Source organism: Lepisosteus platostomus, chromosome 13 (assembly GCF_059453375.1).
Source record: "Lepisosteus platostomus isolate fLepPlt1 chromosome 13, fLepPlt1.hap1, whole genome shotgun sequence".
NCBI classification, from domain to species: Eukaryota; Metazoa; Chordata; class Actinopteri; order Semionotiformes; family Lepisosteidae; genus Lepisosteus; species Lepisosteus platostomus.
In genome coordinates, this window is record NC_142623.1 from 13,746,170 (window position 1) to 13,759,836 (window position 13,667).

At 50.8% G+C, this 13,667-nt stretch overlaps 1 protein-coding gene across 4 annotated transcripts in view; it reads left to right on the forward strand.

Annotated features, from left to right (window-relative positions):
* The window catches only part of LOC148649985 (EVI5-like protein), a 44,319-nt gene that overhangs the window by 2,499 nt on the left and 28,153 nt on the right, over positions 1–13,667 (forward strand). For 2 of the 4 annotated variants that reach the window (XM_088603281.1, XM_088603282.1), the window contains exons 2-12: positions 3,425–3,779; positions 4,391–4,580; positions 5,505–5,729; positions 5,990–6,064; positions 6,470–6,595; positions 9,267–9,410; positions 9,663–9,752; positions 9,921–10,018; positions 10,758–10,818; positions 11,312–11,365; positions 12,354–12,386. In XM_088603281.1, the coding sequence (XP_088459407.1) occupies positions 3,526–3,779; positions 4,391–4,580; positions 5,505–5,729; positions 5,990–6,064; positions 6,470–6,595; positions 9,267–9,410; positions 9,663–9,752; positions 9,921–10,018; positions 10,758–10,818; positions 11,312–11,365; positions 12,354–12,386 (1,350 nt within the window). In that variant the 5' untranslated portion in view covers positions 3,425–3,525. Of the gene's footprint in view, positions 1–3,424; positions 3,780–3,920; positions 4,053–4,390; positions 4,581–5,504; positions 5,730–5,989; positions 6,065–6,469; positions 6,596–9,266; positions 9,411–9,662; positions 9,753–9,920; positions 10,019–10,757; positions 10,819–11,311; positions 11,366–12,353; positions 12,387–13,667 lie in introns of those variants that run through there. The other 2 variants (XM_088603284.1, XM_088603283.1) reach the window with 2 other exon arrangements.

Here is a 13,667-nt window from a genome sequence, read left to right on the forward strand (position 1 = left end):
TATCTGCATTATTGAGAGAGCACCTAGACTGGACAGTTAGTCTGGTGGCTCACAAACTGTAGGGTGGAATGACAATGAAGAAAATTTGAATGCTTTTATTTTTTTCTCAACTTCCTGTGTTCTGTATTAGGGAGCCCTGAGTCAGTAGTTGTACTGGGAGCCCTGTATTAGGGAGCCCTGTGTCAGTAGTCTGTACTGGTTGCCCTGTATCAGGGAGCCCTGTGTCAGTATTCTGTACTGTGAGCCCTGTGTTAGGGAGCCCTGAGTCAGTAGTCTGTACTGGTTGCCCTGTATTAGGGAGCCCTGAGTCAGTAGTCTGTACTGGGAGCCCTGTATTAGGGTGCCCTGAGTCAGTAGTCTGTACTGGTTGCCCTGTATTAGAGTGCCCTGAGTCAATAGTCTGTACAGTGAGCCCTGTATTATTGAGCCCTGTGTCAGTAGTCAGTACTGGGAGCCCTGTATTAGGGAGCCCTGAGTCAGTAGTCTGTACTGGTTGCCCTGTATCAGGGAGCCCTGTGTCAGTATTCTGTACTGGGAGTCCTGTATCAGGGAGCCCGGAGTCAGTAGTCTGTACTGGGAGTCCTGTATTAGGGTGCCCTGAGTCAGTAGTCTGTACTGGGAGCCCTGTATTAGGGAGCCCTGTGTCAGTAGTCTGTACTGGTTGCCCTGTATCAGGGAGCCCTGTGTCAGTATTCTGTACTGTGAGCCCTGTGTTAGGGAGCCCTGAGTCAGTAGTCTGTACTGGGAGCCCTGTGTCAGTAGTCTGTACTGGTTGCCCAGTATTAGGGAGCCCTGAGTCAGTAGTCTATACTGGGAGCCCTGTATTAGAGTGCCCTGAGTCAGTAGTCTGTACTGTGAGCCCTGTATTAGGGAGCCCTGTGTCAGTAGTCTGTACTGGTTGCCCTGTATTAGGGATCCCTGAGTCAGTAGTCTGTACTGGGAGCCCTGTATTAGGGAGCCCTGTGTCAGTAGTCTGTACTGGGAGCCCTGTGTCAGTAGTCTGTACTGGTTGCCCTGTATTAGGGAGCCCTGAGTCAGTAGTCTATACTGGGAGCCCTGTATTAGAGTGCCCTGAGTCAGTAGTCTGTACTGGGAGCCCTGTATTAGGGAGCCCTGTGTCAGTAGTCTGTACTGGTTGCCCTGTATCAGGGAGCCCTGTGTCAGTATTCTGTACTGTGAGCCCTGTGTTAGGGAGCCCTGAGTCAGTAGTCTGTACTGGGAGCCCTGTGTCAGTAGTCTGTACTGGTTGCCCAGTATTAGGGAGCCCTGAGTCAGTAGTCTATACTGGGAGCCCTGTATTAGAGTGCCCTGAGTCAGTAGTCTGTACTGTGAGCCCTGTATTAGGGAGCCCTGTGTCAGTAGTCTGTACTGGTTGCCCTGTATTAGGGATCCCTGAGTCAGTAGTCTGTACTGGGAGCCCTGTATTAGGGAGCCCTGTGTCAGTAGTCTGTACTGGGAGCCCTGTGTCAGTAGTCTGTACTGGTTGCCCTGTATTAGGGAGCCCTGAGTCAGTAGTCTATACTGGGAGCCCTGTATTAGAGTGCCCTGAGTCAGTAGTCTGTACTGTGAGCCCTGTATTAGGGAGCCCTGTGTCAGTAGTCTGTACTGGGAGCCCTGTGTTAGGGTGCCCTGAGTCAGTAGTCTATACTGGGAGCCCTGTATTAGAGTGCCCTGAGTCAGTAGTCTGTACTGTGAGCCCTGTATTAGGGAGCCCTGTGTCAGTAGTCTGTACTGTGAGCCCTGTATTAGGGAGCCCTGTGTCAGTAGTCTGTACTGGTTGCCCTGTATTAGGGAGCCCTGAGTCAGTAGTCTGTACTGGGAGCCCTGTATTAGGGTGCCCTGAGTCAGTAGTCTGTACTGGGAGCCCTGTATTAGAGTGCCCTGAGTCAGTAGTCTGTACTGTGAGCCCTGTATTAGGGAGCCCTGTGTCAGTAGTCTGTACTGGGAGCCCTGTATTAGGGAGCCCTGTGTCAGTAGTCTGTACTGGTTGCCCTGTATCAGGGAGCCCTGTGTCAGTATTCTGTACTGTGAGCCCTGTGTTAGGGAGCCCTGAGTCAGTAGTCTGTACTGGGAGCCCTGTGTCAGTAGTCTGTACTGGTTGCCCTGTATTAGGGAGCCCTGAGTCAGTAGTCTGTACTGTGAGCCCTGTATTAGGGAGCCCTGTGTCAGTAGTCTGTACTGTGAGCCCTGTATTAGGGAGCCCTGTGTCAGTATTCTGTACTGTGAGCCCTGTGTTAGGGAGCCCTGAGTCAGTAGTCTGTACTGGGAGCCCTGTGTCAGTAGTCTGTACTGGTTGCCCTGTATTAGGGAGACCTGAGTCAGTAGTCTATACTGGGAGCTCTGTGTTAGGGAGCCCTGAGTCAGTAGTCTGTACTGTGAGCCCTGTATTAGGGAGCCCTGTGTCAGTAGTCTGTACTGGGAGCCCTGTATTAGGGAGTCAGTAGTCTGTACTGGGATCCCTGTGTTAGTTACTAGTCTGTACTGGGAGCCCTGAGTCAGTAGTCTGTACTGGGAGTCCTGTGTTAGTAGTCTGTACTGGGATCATTGTGTTACGGAGCCCTGTGTCAGTAGTCCGTACTGGGAGCCCTGTGTCAGTAGTCTGTACTAGGAGCACTGTGTTAGGGAGCCCTGAGTCAGTAGTCTGTACTGGGAGCCCAGTGTTAGGGAGCCCTGTGTCAGTAGTCTGTACTGGGAGCCCAGTGTTAGGGAGCCCCGTGTCAGTAGTCTGTACTGGGAGCCCTGTGTTAGGGAGACCTGTGTCAGTAGTCTGTACTGGGAGCCCAGTGTTGGGGAGCCCTGTGTCAGTAGTCTGTACTGGGAGCCCTGTGCTAGGGAGCCCTGAGTCAGTAGTCTGTACTGGGAGCCCAGTGTTAGGAAGCCCTGTGTCAGTAGTCTGTACTGAAAGCCTGTTGTTAGTGTTCCCTGTGTGGGTAGTCTGTACTGGGAGCTCTGTGTTAGGGATCCCTGAGTCAGTAGTCTGTACTGGGAGCCCAGTGTTAGGGAGCCCTGTGTCAGTAGTCTGTACTGGGAGCCCTGTGTTACAGAGACCTGAGTAAGTAATCTGTACTGAAAGCCCATTGTTAGGGTTCCCTGTGTGGGTAGTCTGTACTGGGAGCTCTGTGTTAGGGAGCCATGAGTCAGTAGTCTGTACTGGAAGCCTAGTGTTAGGGAGACCTGTCAGTAGTCTGTCCTGAGAGAACTGTGTCAGCAGTCTGTTTTGGAATCCCGGGCACACACTGAACTGGGTTATTCCAAGGTTTTGATGGTAAACGTATGGAGTGTTTCTTTATAATGGGAGAATGCAGAATACAGTATACGAATAGCTAATAATGTCATCGGGATGTCAGGCAGCAGTTAGATCCTTTCCATTGTGTGTTTGTGAAAGACAATTTTCTGCTCATTCTTCCTTGTGTTGTTTGTGTAGCTGACGTGAGGTGCTGTGATACCTGCGCCAGGTAAGAGGAGAGAGGAGGAAGCCCCAACCCTTGCCCCCCCGTAGCCTACCCAGAGTGCAGCGCTGCAATTATGGCCAGCCCCAGAAGCAGCCCCCCACCTCCCTCGGACTCGGATCCAGCAGGAAGCCCAGAGCAGGACCCCGAGAGATCCCTGTCACCTCCTGCCCTGGACCCAGATCCCCCATCCACTGGTAGCCCCGTCCTCAGCCCTGACTCCTCCTCCCAAGATGCTATGCTGTCGGCGCCGGCCTGCTCCCCTGCCGACTCGGAGAACCTGAGCCCTGATGAGCTTGAACTGCTGGCCAAGCTGGAGGAGCAGAACAGGTGAGATAGGAAGCATATCTCTGTGAAAACGGGTGCCACACTTTTAATATCTGCTGTCGGTACAAGCAGTGTATTGTTATTGATTAGGTCTTCTATCACAGGTACTGCTCTGTTAATACAGATACTCTACTGTCAATACAGGCACTGTACTGTTCAGACAAGGACTCCCTGTGCTCCCTGCTGCTGCTAGAACAGCAGTACCTTCACTGCAGGGACTTGTATGTGTAGAACAGAGGCTGTGCCTTTACCATATGTTCTCTCAGGTTTCAACAGGTGAGTCTCAAGCAATCTCTCTTTCTCTCCTTTCCCTCCTTCTTCTCTCCTCCTGTCTCCACCTCCCACCCCCCTTCTATCTCTCTTCCTCCTCCTGTCTCCTTCCTTCCTCCTCTTCCTCTCCCTCCTCCACTTCTCCACCTCATATGATCTCTCCTTCCTCCTCCTCTCTCTCTCCTTCCTCCTTCTTTGTCCTTTCATCCTCTATTCCACCTCCTGTTCTGTCTCTTTCACTCCTTCTCTGTCCCACCTCATATTCTCTCACTCTCCCTCCTCCGGTGTCCCTCTCTCCCCCTCCCTCTTCCTTTCTGCTCTCCTCCTCTCTCCCTCTCTCTCAGGCTTTTGGAGGCAGACTCCAAGTCCATGCGCTCCATGAGTGGCTCCCGGCGGAACAGCGGCTCTTCGCTAGTGTCCAGCTCCTCCGCCTCCAGCAACCTCAGCCACCTGGAGGAGGACACCTGGATCCTGTGGGGCCGCATCGTCAACGAGTGGGAGGAGTGGAGACGCAAGAAGGACAAGCTGCTCAAGGTTTGAGAGAAGGAGGGTGAGGAGAGATGGAGGATGAGAAGAGGGAAGAGGGAGGGTGAGGAGAGAGAGGAGGGAGAGAGGTAAGGTGAGAAGAGAGGAGGGAGTGAGAGAGGGTGAGGAGAGAGAGGAGGGAGTGAGAGAGGGTGAGGAGAGAGGGAGTGAGAGAGGAGGGAGAGAGGGATGGTGAGGAGAGAGGAGGGAGGGTAAGGAGAGAGAGGGGGGAGAGAGGTAAGGTGAGGAGAGGGGAGAGAGGGAGGGTGAGGAGAGAGGAGAGGGAGTGAGGGAGGGGAGGGTGAGGAGAGAGGAGTGGGAGTGAGGGAGGGTGAGGAGAGAGAAGAGGGAGTGAGGGAGGGTGAGGAGAGAGGGGAGGGTGAGGAGAGAGGAGAGGGAGTGAGGGAGGGTGAGGAGAGAGAAGAGGGAGTGAGGGAGGGTGAGGAGAGGAGAGGGACTGAGGGAGGGGAGGGAGAGAGAGGAGAGAGGGACTGAGGGAGGGGAGGAACAGAGGGATAGAGAGGACAGGGATTGAGGGAGGGCAGGAACAGGGAGTGAGGGAGAGAGAGGTATTGAGGGAGGGAGGGAGAGAGGAGAGAGGGAGTGGGGGAGGGAGAGAGAGGGGAGAGACGGATTGAGGGAGGGGAGGAACGGAATGTGGGAGGGAGAGAGAGAGGGATTGAGGGCCATGAGGGAGAGAGAGAAGAGAGGGATTGAGGGAGAGGAGGAACAGGGAGGAAGAGAGAGGAGAGAGGGATTGAGGGAGGGGAGGAACAGAGGGAGGGAGAGAGGAGTGAGGGAGGGAGAGAGAGAGGGGAGGGAGCTCTTCAAGCTCTTCAAGAGGAGAGAGGGATTGATGGAGGGGAGGGACAGAGAGGGGAGGGAGGGAGCTGCTGTTATACATGTGACCTAGCTGTCTCCCCTCTCTCTCAGGAGCTGATCCGCAAGGGCATCCCCCACCACTTCCGGGCCATCGTCTGGCAGCTGCTGTGCAACGCGACCGACATGCCGGTGAAGAACCAGTACTCGGAGCTGCTGAAGATGTCCTCTCCATGCGAGAAGCTGATCCGCCGGGACATTGCACGCACCTACCCCGAGCACGACTTCTTCAAGGGCCAGGACAGCCTGGGCCAGGAGGTGCTCTTCAATGTCATGAAGGTAGGGGGGGCTGCGGAGCCGATGTGCCCCACGCTCAGTATTTGCTAAAAATCCCACAGGGAAACAGAACTGGAGATTCCTGCTGCACAGCAGTGTGGTCCTTTCAGGTTTATCCAGCACCACTGACGAAACGGAAAGAAACGAAGTGTCTTTTTAGTGCTGTGTCGTTTTTACTGATGCGTCTGCAGTGTACAGCCAGCAGTGGTAAAAAGCTGAGAGTGCAGGCGTTGCTGTGACTGGGCGCCTCTGTCTGTCTCCAGGCCTACTCCTTGGTGGACCGGGAGGTGGGCTACTGCCAGGGCAGCGCGTTCATCGTGGGACTGCTGCTCATGCAGGTAGCCGTGCGGAGACAGCGATGGACTGAGCCACAGGCGGGGCCGGGCAGCGCTGTTGTCTCACTCTCCGTCTCCCTCCCCTGCCGCGCTCAGCCCTCCTTCCCGAAGGCTGCTTCCCCTTTCCCTTCCCCCTCCCCCTCCCTGCATCACTTGTACCCCCGCCCACAGCACACAGATCCAGAACTTTATTGTGGACTTATTCTCCCTCCTCCAAACAAAGTGTGGAGCCTGTAATCGGCAAAGTATTTTTCTCTCTCTTTTTTCATCCCCATATGCCTCTTTGCCCTCCTCACCCTATCACTGTCTCCCTCTCTCTCACTCCTCTCCCCCTCTCTCCCTCCGTCTCTCCCTCCGTCTCTCACTCTCTCCCTCTCCCTCCCTGTTCCTGCCCCTGTCTGTGCACAGATGCCGGAGGAGGAGGCCTTCTGTGTGTTTGTGCGTCTGATGCAGGAGTACAGGCTGAGGGAGCTCTTCAAGCCCAGCATGGCTGAGCTGGGACTGTGCATCTACCAGTTTGAGTACTTGCTGCAGGTGAGATAATTTACAGCAGTGCAGGAGCAGGGAAATACAGAAACACAGATGTAGATGTAGTCATGTCAAAATCCATATCTTTGAAAACTTAGACTAAATCTTAACTCTTCTGAGACACAGTGCCTCACGCTACAATATTGATATCTACTGCTATGTGTTGTATGCTATTACTTTCTCTTAAATTTTACCTTGTACCTTGTACCTTATTTACCTTGCAGCAGAGTAATATTGAGTTTAAAAGTGCAGTTGGCTGATAGGGATGCTGCACTGGCGCTCAGCTCAGGCAACTGCAATAATGGTTCTTTCCACAGGGTGGTGACAGATACATACAACAGTAGTCCCAGACACTGCTGCTGAGATTTTTGCTCTTTTTCATTATGATTTCAGGTTTTTTCTCGTGTTTCCTAAGATTCTCTTTATCAGTTGGTATTTACAGTAAATGTTTTTTTTGTCTAGGGTCTTGTTTTCACACTAAGTGCAATGTTAGCGACAGTAGTGTTGTCAGTATAAACCAACAACCAACAGTGGTGACTAATCTGGCAGTATTGTGATCTCTGTGACAGTGCCGTACTGATACAGTGGTGATTAATCTGGCAGTTTTGTCTCATCTTGGACAGAACTGTGTTGAGATACAGTGTTGATTAATCTGACAGTTTTGTCTCCTCTGGGACAGACGTGTATTGAGATACAGTGGTGATTAATCTGACGGTATTGTTTCCTCTGGGACAGAACTGTGTTGAGATACAGTGGTGATTAATTAGACAGTATTGTGTCCTCTGGGACAGAACTGCGTTGAGATACAGTGATGACTAATCTGACAGTATTGTCTCCTCTGGGACAGAAATGTGTTGAGATACAGTGGTGATTAATCTGACAGTATTTTCTCCTCTGGGACAGTGCTGTACTGATGCAGTGGTGATTAATCTGGCAGTTTTGTCTCCTCTGGGACAGAACTGTGTTGAGATACAGTGGTGATTAATCTGACGGTATTATCTCCTCTGGGACAGACGTGTATTGAGATACAGTGGTGATTAATCTGACGGTATTGTGTCCTCTGGGACAGAACTGTGTTGAGATACAGTGGTGATTAATTAGACAGTATTGTCTCCTCTGGGACAGAAATGTGTTGAGATACAGTGGTGACTAATCTGACAGTTTTGTCTCCTCTGGGACAGACGTGTATTGAGATACAGTGGTGATTAATCTGACGGTATTGTTTCCTCTGGGACAGAACTGTGTTGAGATACAGTGGTGATTAATTAGACAGTATTGTGTCCTCTGGGACAGAACTGCGTTGAGATACAGTGATGACTAATCTGACAGTATTGTCTCCTCTGGGACAGAAATGTGTTGAGATACAGTGGTGATTAATCTGACAGTATTTTCTCCTCTGGGACAGTGCTGTACTGATGCAGTGGTGATTAATCTGGCAGTTTTGTCTCCTCTGGGACAGAACTGTGTTGAGATACAGTGGTGATTAATCTGACGGTATTATCTCCTCTGGGACAGACGTGTATTGAGATACAGTGGTGATTAATCTGACGGTATTGTGTCCTCTGGGACAGAACTGTGTTGAGATACAGTGGTGATTAATTAGACAGTATTGTCTCCTCTGGGACAGAAATGTGTTGAGATACAGTGGTGACTAATCTGACAGTATTGTCTCCTCTGGGACAGTGCTGTACTGATACAGTGGTGACTAATCTGGCAGTATTGTCTCCTCTGGGACAGAAATGTGTTGAGATACAGTGGTGATTAATCTGACAGTATTGTCTCCTCTGGGACAGTGCTGTACTGATGCAGTGGTGACTAATCTGACAGTATTGTCTCCTCTGGGACACAAATGTGTTGAGATAACAGTGGTGATTAATCTGACAGTATTGTCTCCTCTTGGGACAGTGCTGTACTGATGCAGTGGTGACTAATCTGACAGTATTGTCTCCTCTGGGACAGTGCTGTAGTGATGCAGTGGTGACTAATCTGGCAGTATTGTCTTCTCTGGGACAGTGCTGTACTGATACAGTGTTATTATACAATGGTGACTAATCTGACAGTATTGTCTCCTCTGGGACAGTGCTGTACTGATGCAGTGGTGACTAATCTGACAGTATTGTCTCCTCTGGGACAGTGCTGTACTGATGCAGTGGTGACTAATCTAACAGTATTGTTTTCTCTGGGACAGTGCTGTACTGATGCAGTGGTGACTAATCTGGCAGTATTGTCTCCTCTGGGACAGAAATGTGTTGAGATACAGTGGTGATTAATCTGACAGTATTGTCTCCTCTGGGGCAGTGCTGTACTGATGCAGCGGTGACTAATCTGACAGTATTGTCTCCTCTGGGGCAGTGCTGTACTGATGCAGTGGTGATTAATCTGACAGTATTGTCTCCTCTGGGACAGTGCTGTACTAATACAGTGGTGATAAATCTGACAGTATTGTCATCTCTGGGACATTGCTGTACTGAAAAGTGGGGATTAATCTGACAGTATTGTCTTCTCTGGGACAGTGCTGTACTGATACAGTGTTATTATACAGTGGTGACAGCATTGTTGTTACTGTACTGTCATTACTGTCATTGTCATTACTTGTACTGTCTGTAATCTGACAGTACTGTCTTCTCTGGGACAGTGGTGGTGACTATTCTCCTGTGTTTCTGTCTGTGTCTCTCAGGAGCAGCTGCCAGAGCTGAATGTGCATTTCCGCTCTCAGAGCTTCCACACCTCCATGTATGCCTCCTCCTGGTTCCTCACGCTGTTCCTGACCTTCCTGCCGCTGCCTGTGGCCACGCGTGTCTTTGACATCTTCATGTACGAGGTCAGAGCGCCAGTTTGTGGAAGCCAGCTTCTCCAGCTCATCAGTAACCTCCAGACACACTGCCTGACCCCGGGCCAGTGTTTCCTAATTCCAGTCCCTTGATATGTGTGTTCCAGACGTGTGTCAGCGGGCTGATGTGCGTGTCAGCGGGCTGATGTGCGTGTCAGCGGGCTGATTTGAGGGTCAGTGTGCTGATGTGCGTGTCAGCGGTCTGATTTGTGTGTCAATGTGCTGATGTGTGTGTCCCTGCAGGGGCTGGAGATTATTTTCCGTGTGGGGATGGCCATTCTACAGAACAACCAGACTGACCTCATTCAGCTGGACATGGAGGGAATGTCCCAGGTACAGGTCCCTGAGACCACTGAGAAACACACTGAGCTCTGGCTCCTTTATCTTCATCGTCTCCAAGTCCTTTTCTTACTGTTATTAATCCGCCTTTTGGGTGGCTGTTGGTGGTGTGGCGACATCTCTGGATTTTGAGGGTCTAATCTCTCTAATGTGTCTCCCCAGCACTTCCAGAAGGTCATCCCCCACCAGTTCGACAACTGGCCTGACAAGCTCATCCTGAGGGCCTACCAGGTCAAATACAACCCCAAGAGGATGAAAAAGTATGCAGAAAACAGCACAGCAGCACAGCATGATACAGGGCCACACGGCTTAGCATACAGGACATTAGAGTGGTAACAAACGAGAGGAGGCCTTTCAGTAGCTCATTGTTCCCAGGATCTCAGCCAGCCATGTCTTGAGAGAAGTCAGGGTTAGCCAGGACAGTTTCTTACAGACTCACACAAACTGGTGGTTGAAATGCACAGACCAGGGCAGCACAGCACAGGGAACAAACAGAGCACAACACAGCATAGGGTAACATCACAGGGCAGCAAAACACAGTGCAGCAACATAGGGCAACAACAGAGCAAAACAGTGCAACAACACAAGGCAACACAGCACAGGGTAACACCAGAGCACAACATAGCAAAGGGTAACAGCATAGCACAGGGCATCAACAGAGCACAACACAACATAGTGTAGGACAGAACTCTTTAGTTTGATAAAGTGCAACTCTGTACACTTTATAGCAGCACAAACTGCACATATACTGATTTATCTGATACAGGAAAGCACAGGATGGTATCGTACAGAATATTTCAGGACTAGCTGCTGAGTTTTGTGTGTGTGGTTGTGTAAGTTTGCGTGCCAGGCACTTCCTTGTGTCCACTGTAGTGAAGTTTCATTGTTCCTTGCCCTTTCACACATGGAGAGGGAGATAGTGCAGTCTGTTTCGTGTGACAGTACTGTGCTGTCACTGAGCACAGGGAGCTGTGCTGAGGCTATGTCCTGTGTCCCCAGGCTAGAGAAGGAGTACACCACCATCAAGAACAAAGAGATGGAGGAGCAGATAGAGATCAAGGTGACTGTTTCTGTCTTTATTTTGCAAATTGTACCTCAGGGCCTGCATGAGCAGCATAAATGGAGATCACCTGTGTTATACACAGTGGGAAGCCTCCACGCAGCACTGGGTCTGGAAAAGTTTGTGGTTCAGTCAAGACCTGACTGCTTGTGTTTTCTGAGAAAAGAGTGAGTAATTCAGCATAAACCTGAAAAGAGTGAGTAATTCAGTGTTGTGAGAAAGTCTCTCAGGTTTGCTGTTGAAATTGAAGAAATACACTATGATACGGATGCAGGTACTGTATAATACAGGAGCTGCTTGCAGAAATCGGTTGGAGTGAAACAGTGTAAGAAAAGGAGCATGGCCACACTGCAGCAGGGTACAGTCAATAGGTGTGAAGCAGGCACAGAGTATAGGACAGACAGGTGAGTCCAGTGCAGTGGAGTAAAGTCAGGTGGGCTGTATCTGTGTGTGTCAGAGACTCACCCCCAGACCCTATGATCTTCCCCCACAGAGGCTGCGCACAGAGAACCGACTCCTGAAGCAGAGGATTGAGACCCTGGAGAAGGTGGGAGAACTGGACATGCACAACCTTTCTTTGTGGGGAGAAGAGATGCCTTTACTGTCCTTTAAAATAAGTGAATGCACTTTTGGCGTCTGACAACGTTTTACACTTTTCTTCTTGAGATAGTGACAGAAAAGGATGGAGACAGCCGGGGACTTGGCGTCCCGTGATGCCAGAATCCTCTCTGGTGGTAGAGCCCATTAGTGCCAGAGCTCCCTGATGTCAGAGCACATTAATGTCAGAGCCATCTGGCCAGAGGTCCCTAGTGCGTGAGTCCCCTGGTGCTAAAGATCCCTGGTGTCAGAGATCCCTACTGGTGAAGCCCCCTGGTGCCACACATTCCTAGTTCCAGACCCACCTGGTGTCAAAGATCCTTATTGCCAGAAGCCCCAGGTGTTGGAGATTCCTGGTGTCAGATCCCCCTGACATCAGAGCTCATTAGTCCCAGAGTCCATCAGAACCAGAGCTCCCTGGTGTCAGATCCCCCTTGCATCAGAGCCCGTTAGAACCAGAGCCCCCTGGTGTCAGAGGCCCGTTAGTCCCAGAATCCATCAGAACCAGATCCCCCTGGCATCAGTGCCTGTCAGTGTCAGAAGCTATCAGTACCAGAGCACCCACTGTCTGTTAATTGTGTCCCGGGTCAGATCTTTAGCCTGTGTGCGTCAGTGCTGTAGATTAGTGAGCTGGGCTGTAGACAGTGTCTCTGGCTGCACAACTGACTTTTCCTCTGCTTTCAAAGCCTGGTTTCCAGTTGTCCCTGTTTTATGCCTTTTCCCTTCCTTTTCCCTCTCTTGTTTTCTGTTCTTTCTCCTCTCTCCTCTCCCATCTCATTTTTTTCTCCTCTGGTTTTCTCGTCTTTCTTGAATCTCTCATCTCCTCCCTCTATCTGGGCACACTCTCTGCTGACCTTTACTTCCTGTCTTTCTTGTCGCTGTCTCTCTGTGTTACGCCACCTCTCTCTCGCTCCCTCCGTCTCTCTGCGACGCTGTAGGAGAGTGCCGCTTTGGCAGACAGACTGATCCAGGTACCGTATTTAAACAACATCCCCTCCATACCTCCCCCTTCCCCCCGTCTCCTTGCACACAGATAACACAGCCTCCTCACTCCTGCATGAGAGACTGCCTGTGTGTCCACCTGTCCACCATTTGCCCATCTGTCTGTCCAAGGCTGGGATGAATGAGGTGAATGAGGACCGACGGCTCAGCTGCTGATATGTGCTAAAATTGCCAAGATGGCCAGTGTTAACAGAATAGGCCCTTATTGTGGTGAAAATAACAGCAGCCATATCACCGTGCAACTCACTGGCAACCCACTGAAGCGAAGCAGGTGTGAGTCTGGTTAGTACCTGAATTGGGAGACCTCTTGGGAAAGCTAAGGCTGCTGCTGGAAGAGGTGTTAATGGGACTCGTAGGGAGTGCTCTCCCTGCAGTCTGTGTGGGTCCTAATCCCCCAGTATAGTGATTATATATACAGTATTTATACTGTACAAAAGTGCTGTCCTTCAAAAGAGATGTAAAACCAAGGTCCTGACCCTCTGTGGTCATTAGAAATCCCAAGGCATTACTCAAAAATAGTAATCCTGGTGTTCTGGCCAAATTTCCCCCTGGTCTTTACCCATCTTGTCCTCCTAATAATCACCCATCTATGAATTGACTTCATCACTCCGTTCTCCTCTCCACTGATAGCTGGTGTGTGGTGAGCGTTCTGGTGTGCTATGGATGCAACACATCATCCAGGTGGGGCTACACATTGGTGATGGTGGAGGGGAGTCCCTATTACCTGTAAAATGCTTTGAGTGGAGAGTCCAGAAAGGCGCTGTAGAAACATAAGATATTATTATTATTTACCTCCTTGTTAGAGAATTTTGCCCTTTGTCGAAGTGATAAGGGAGAAATTATTCCAGTTCCAGCCTGACAGACTGATGGGTACACTTACTCCACTAGTAACTGCCCTGCCTGCTCGCTGTGTTGTGCTGTGCTATGCCGTCCGGGGAGCAGAGGGAGGGGAGAAGGTGTGTCAGATCCTCATTTTCTGTTTGCGATAGCCGTAATGTTCAGTGGGGGGTCCTGTGTTCACTGCTGAAGTCCACTGTGCGAGTTCTTCAGAGGTAGAGTGTGTGGCATCTTTGTGCTATGAGCTGCTGTGGGTTTGGTACCCTGTTTAAAGGCCACAAGGTGGCGTCTCGAGCTCCCATTCACATTCTATCATCTGAGTGCAGCTGTAGCAGGATCCTAGTCTGAGATGAGCCCCCACAGCATAGTCCAGGGTCCCAGTCCAGGATGAGCCCCTGCAGCCCAGAGATCAC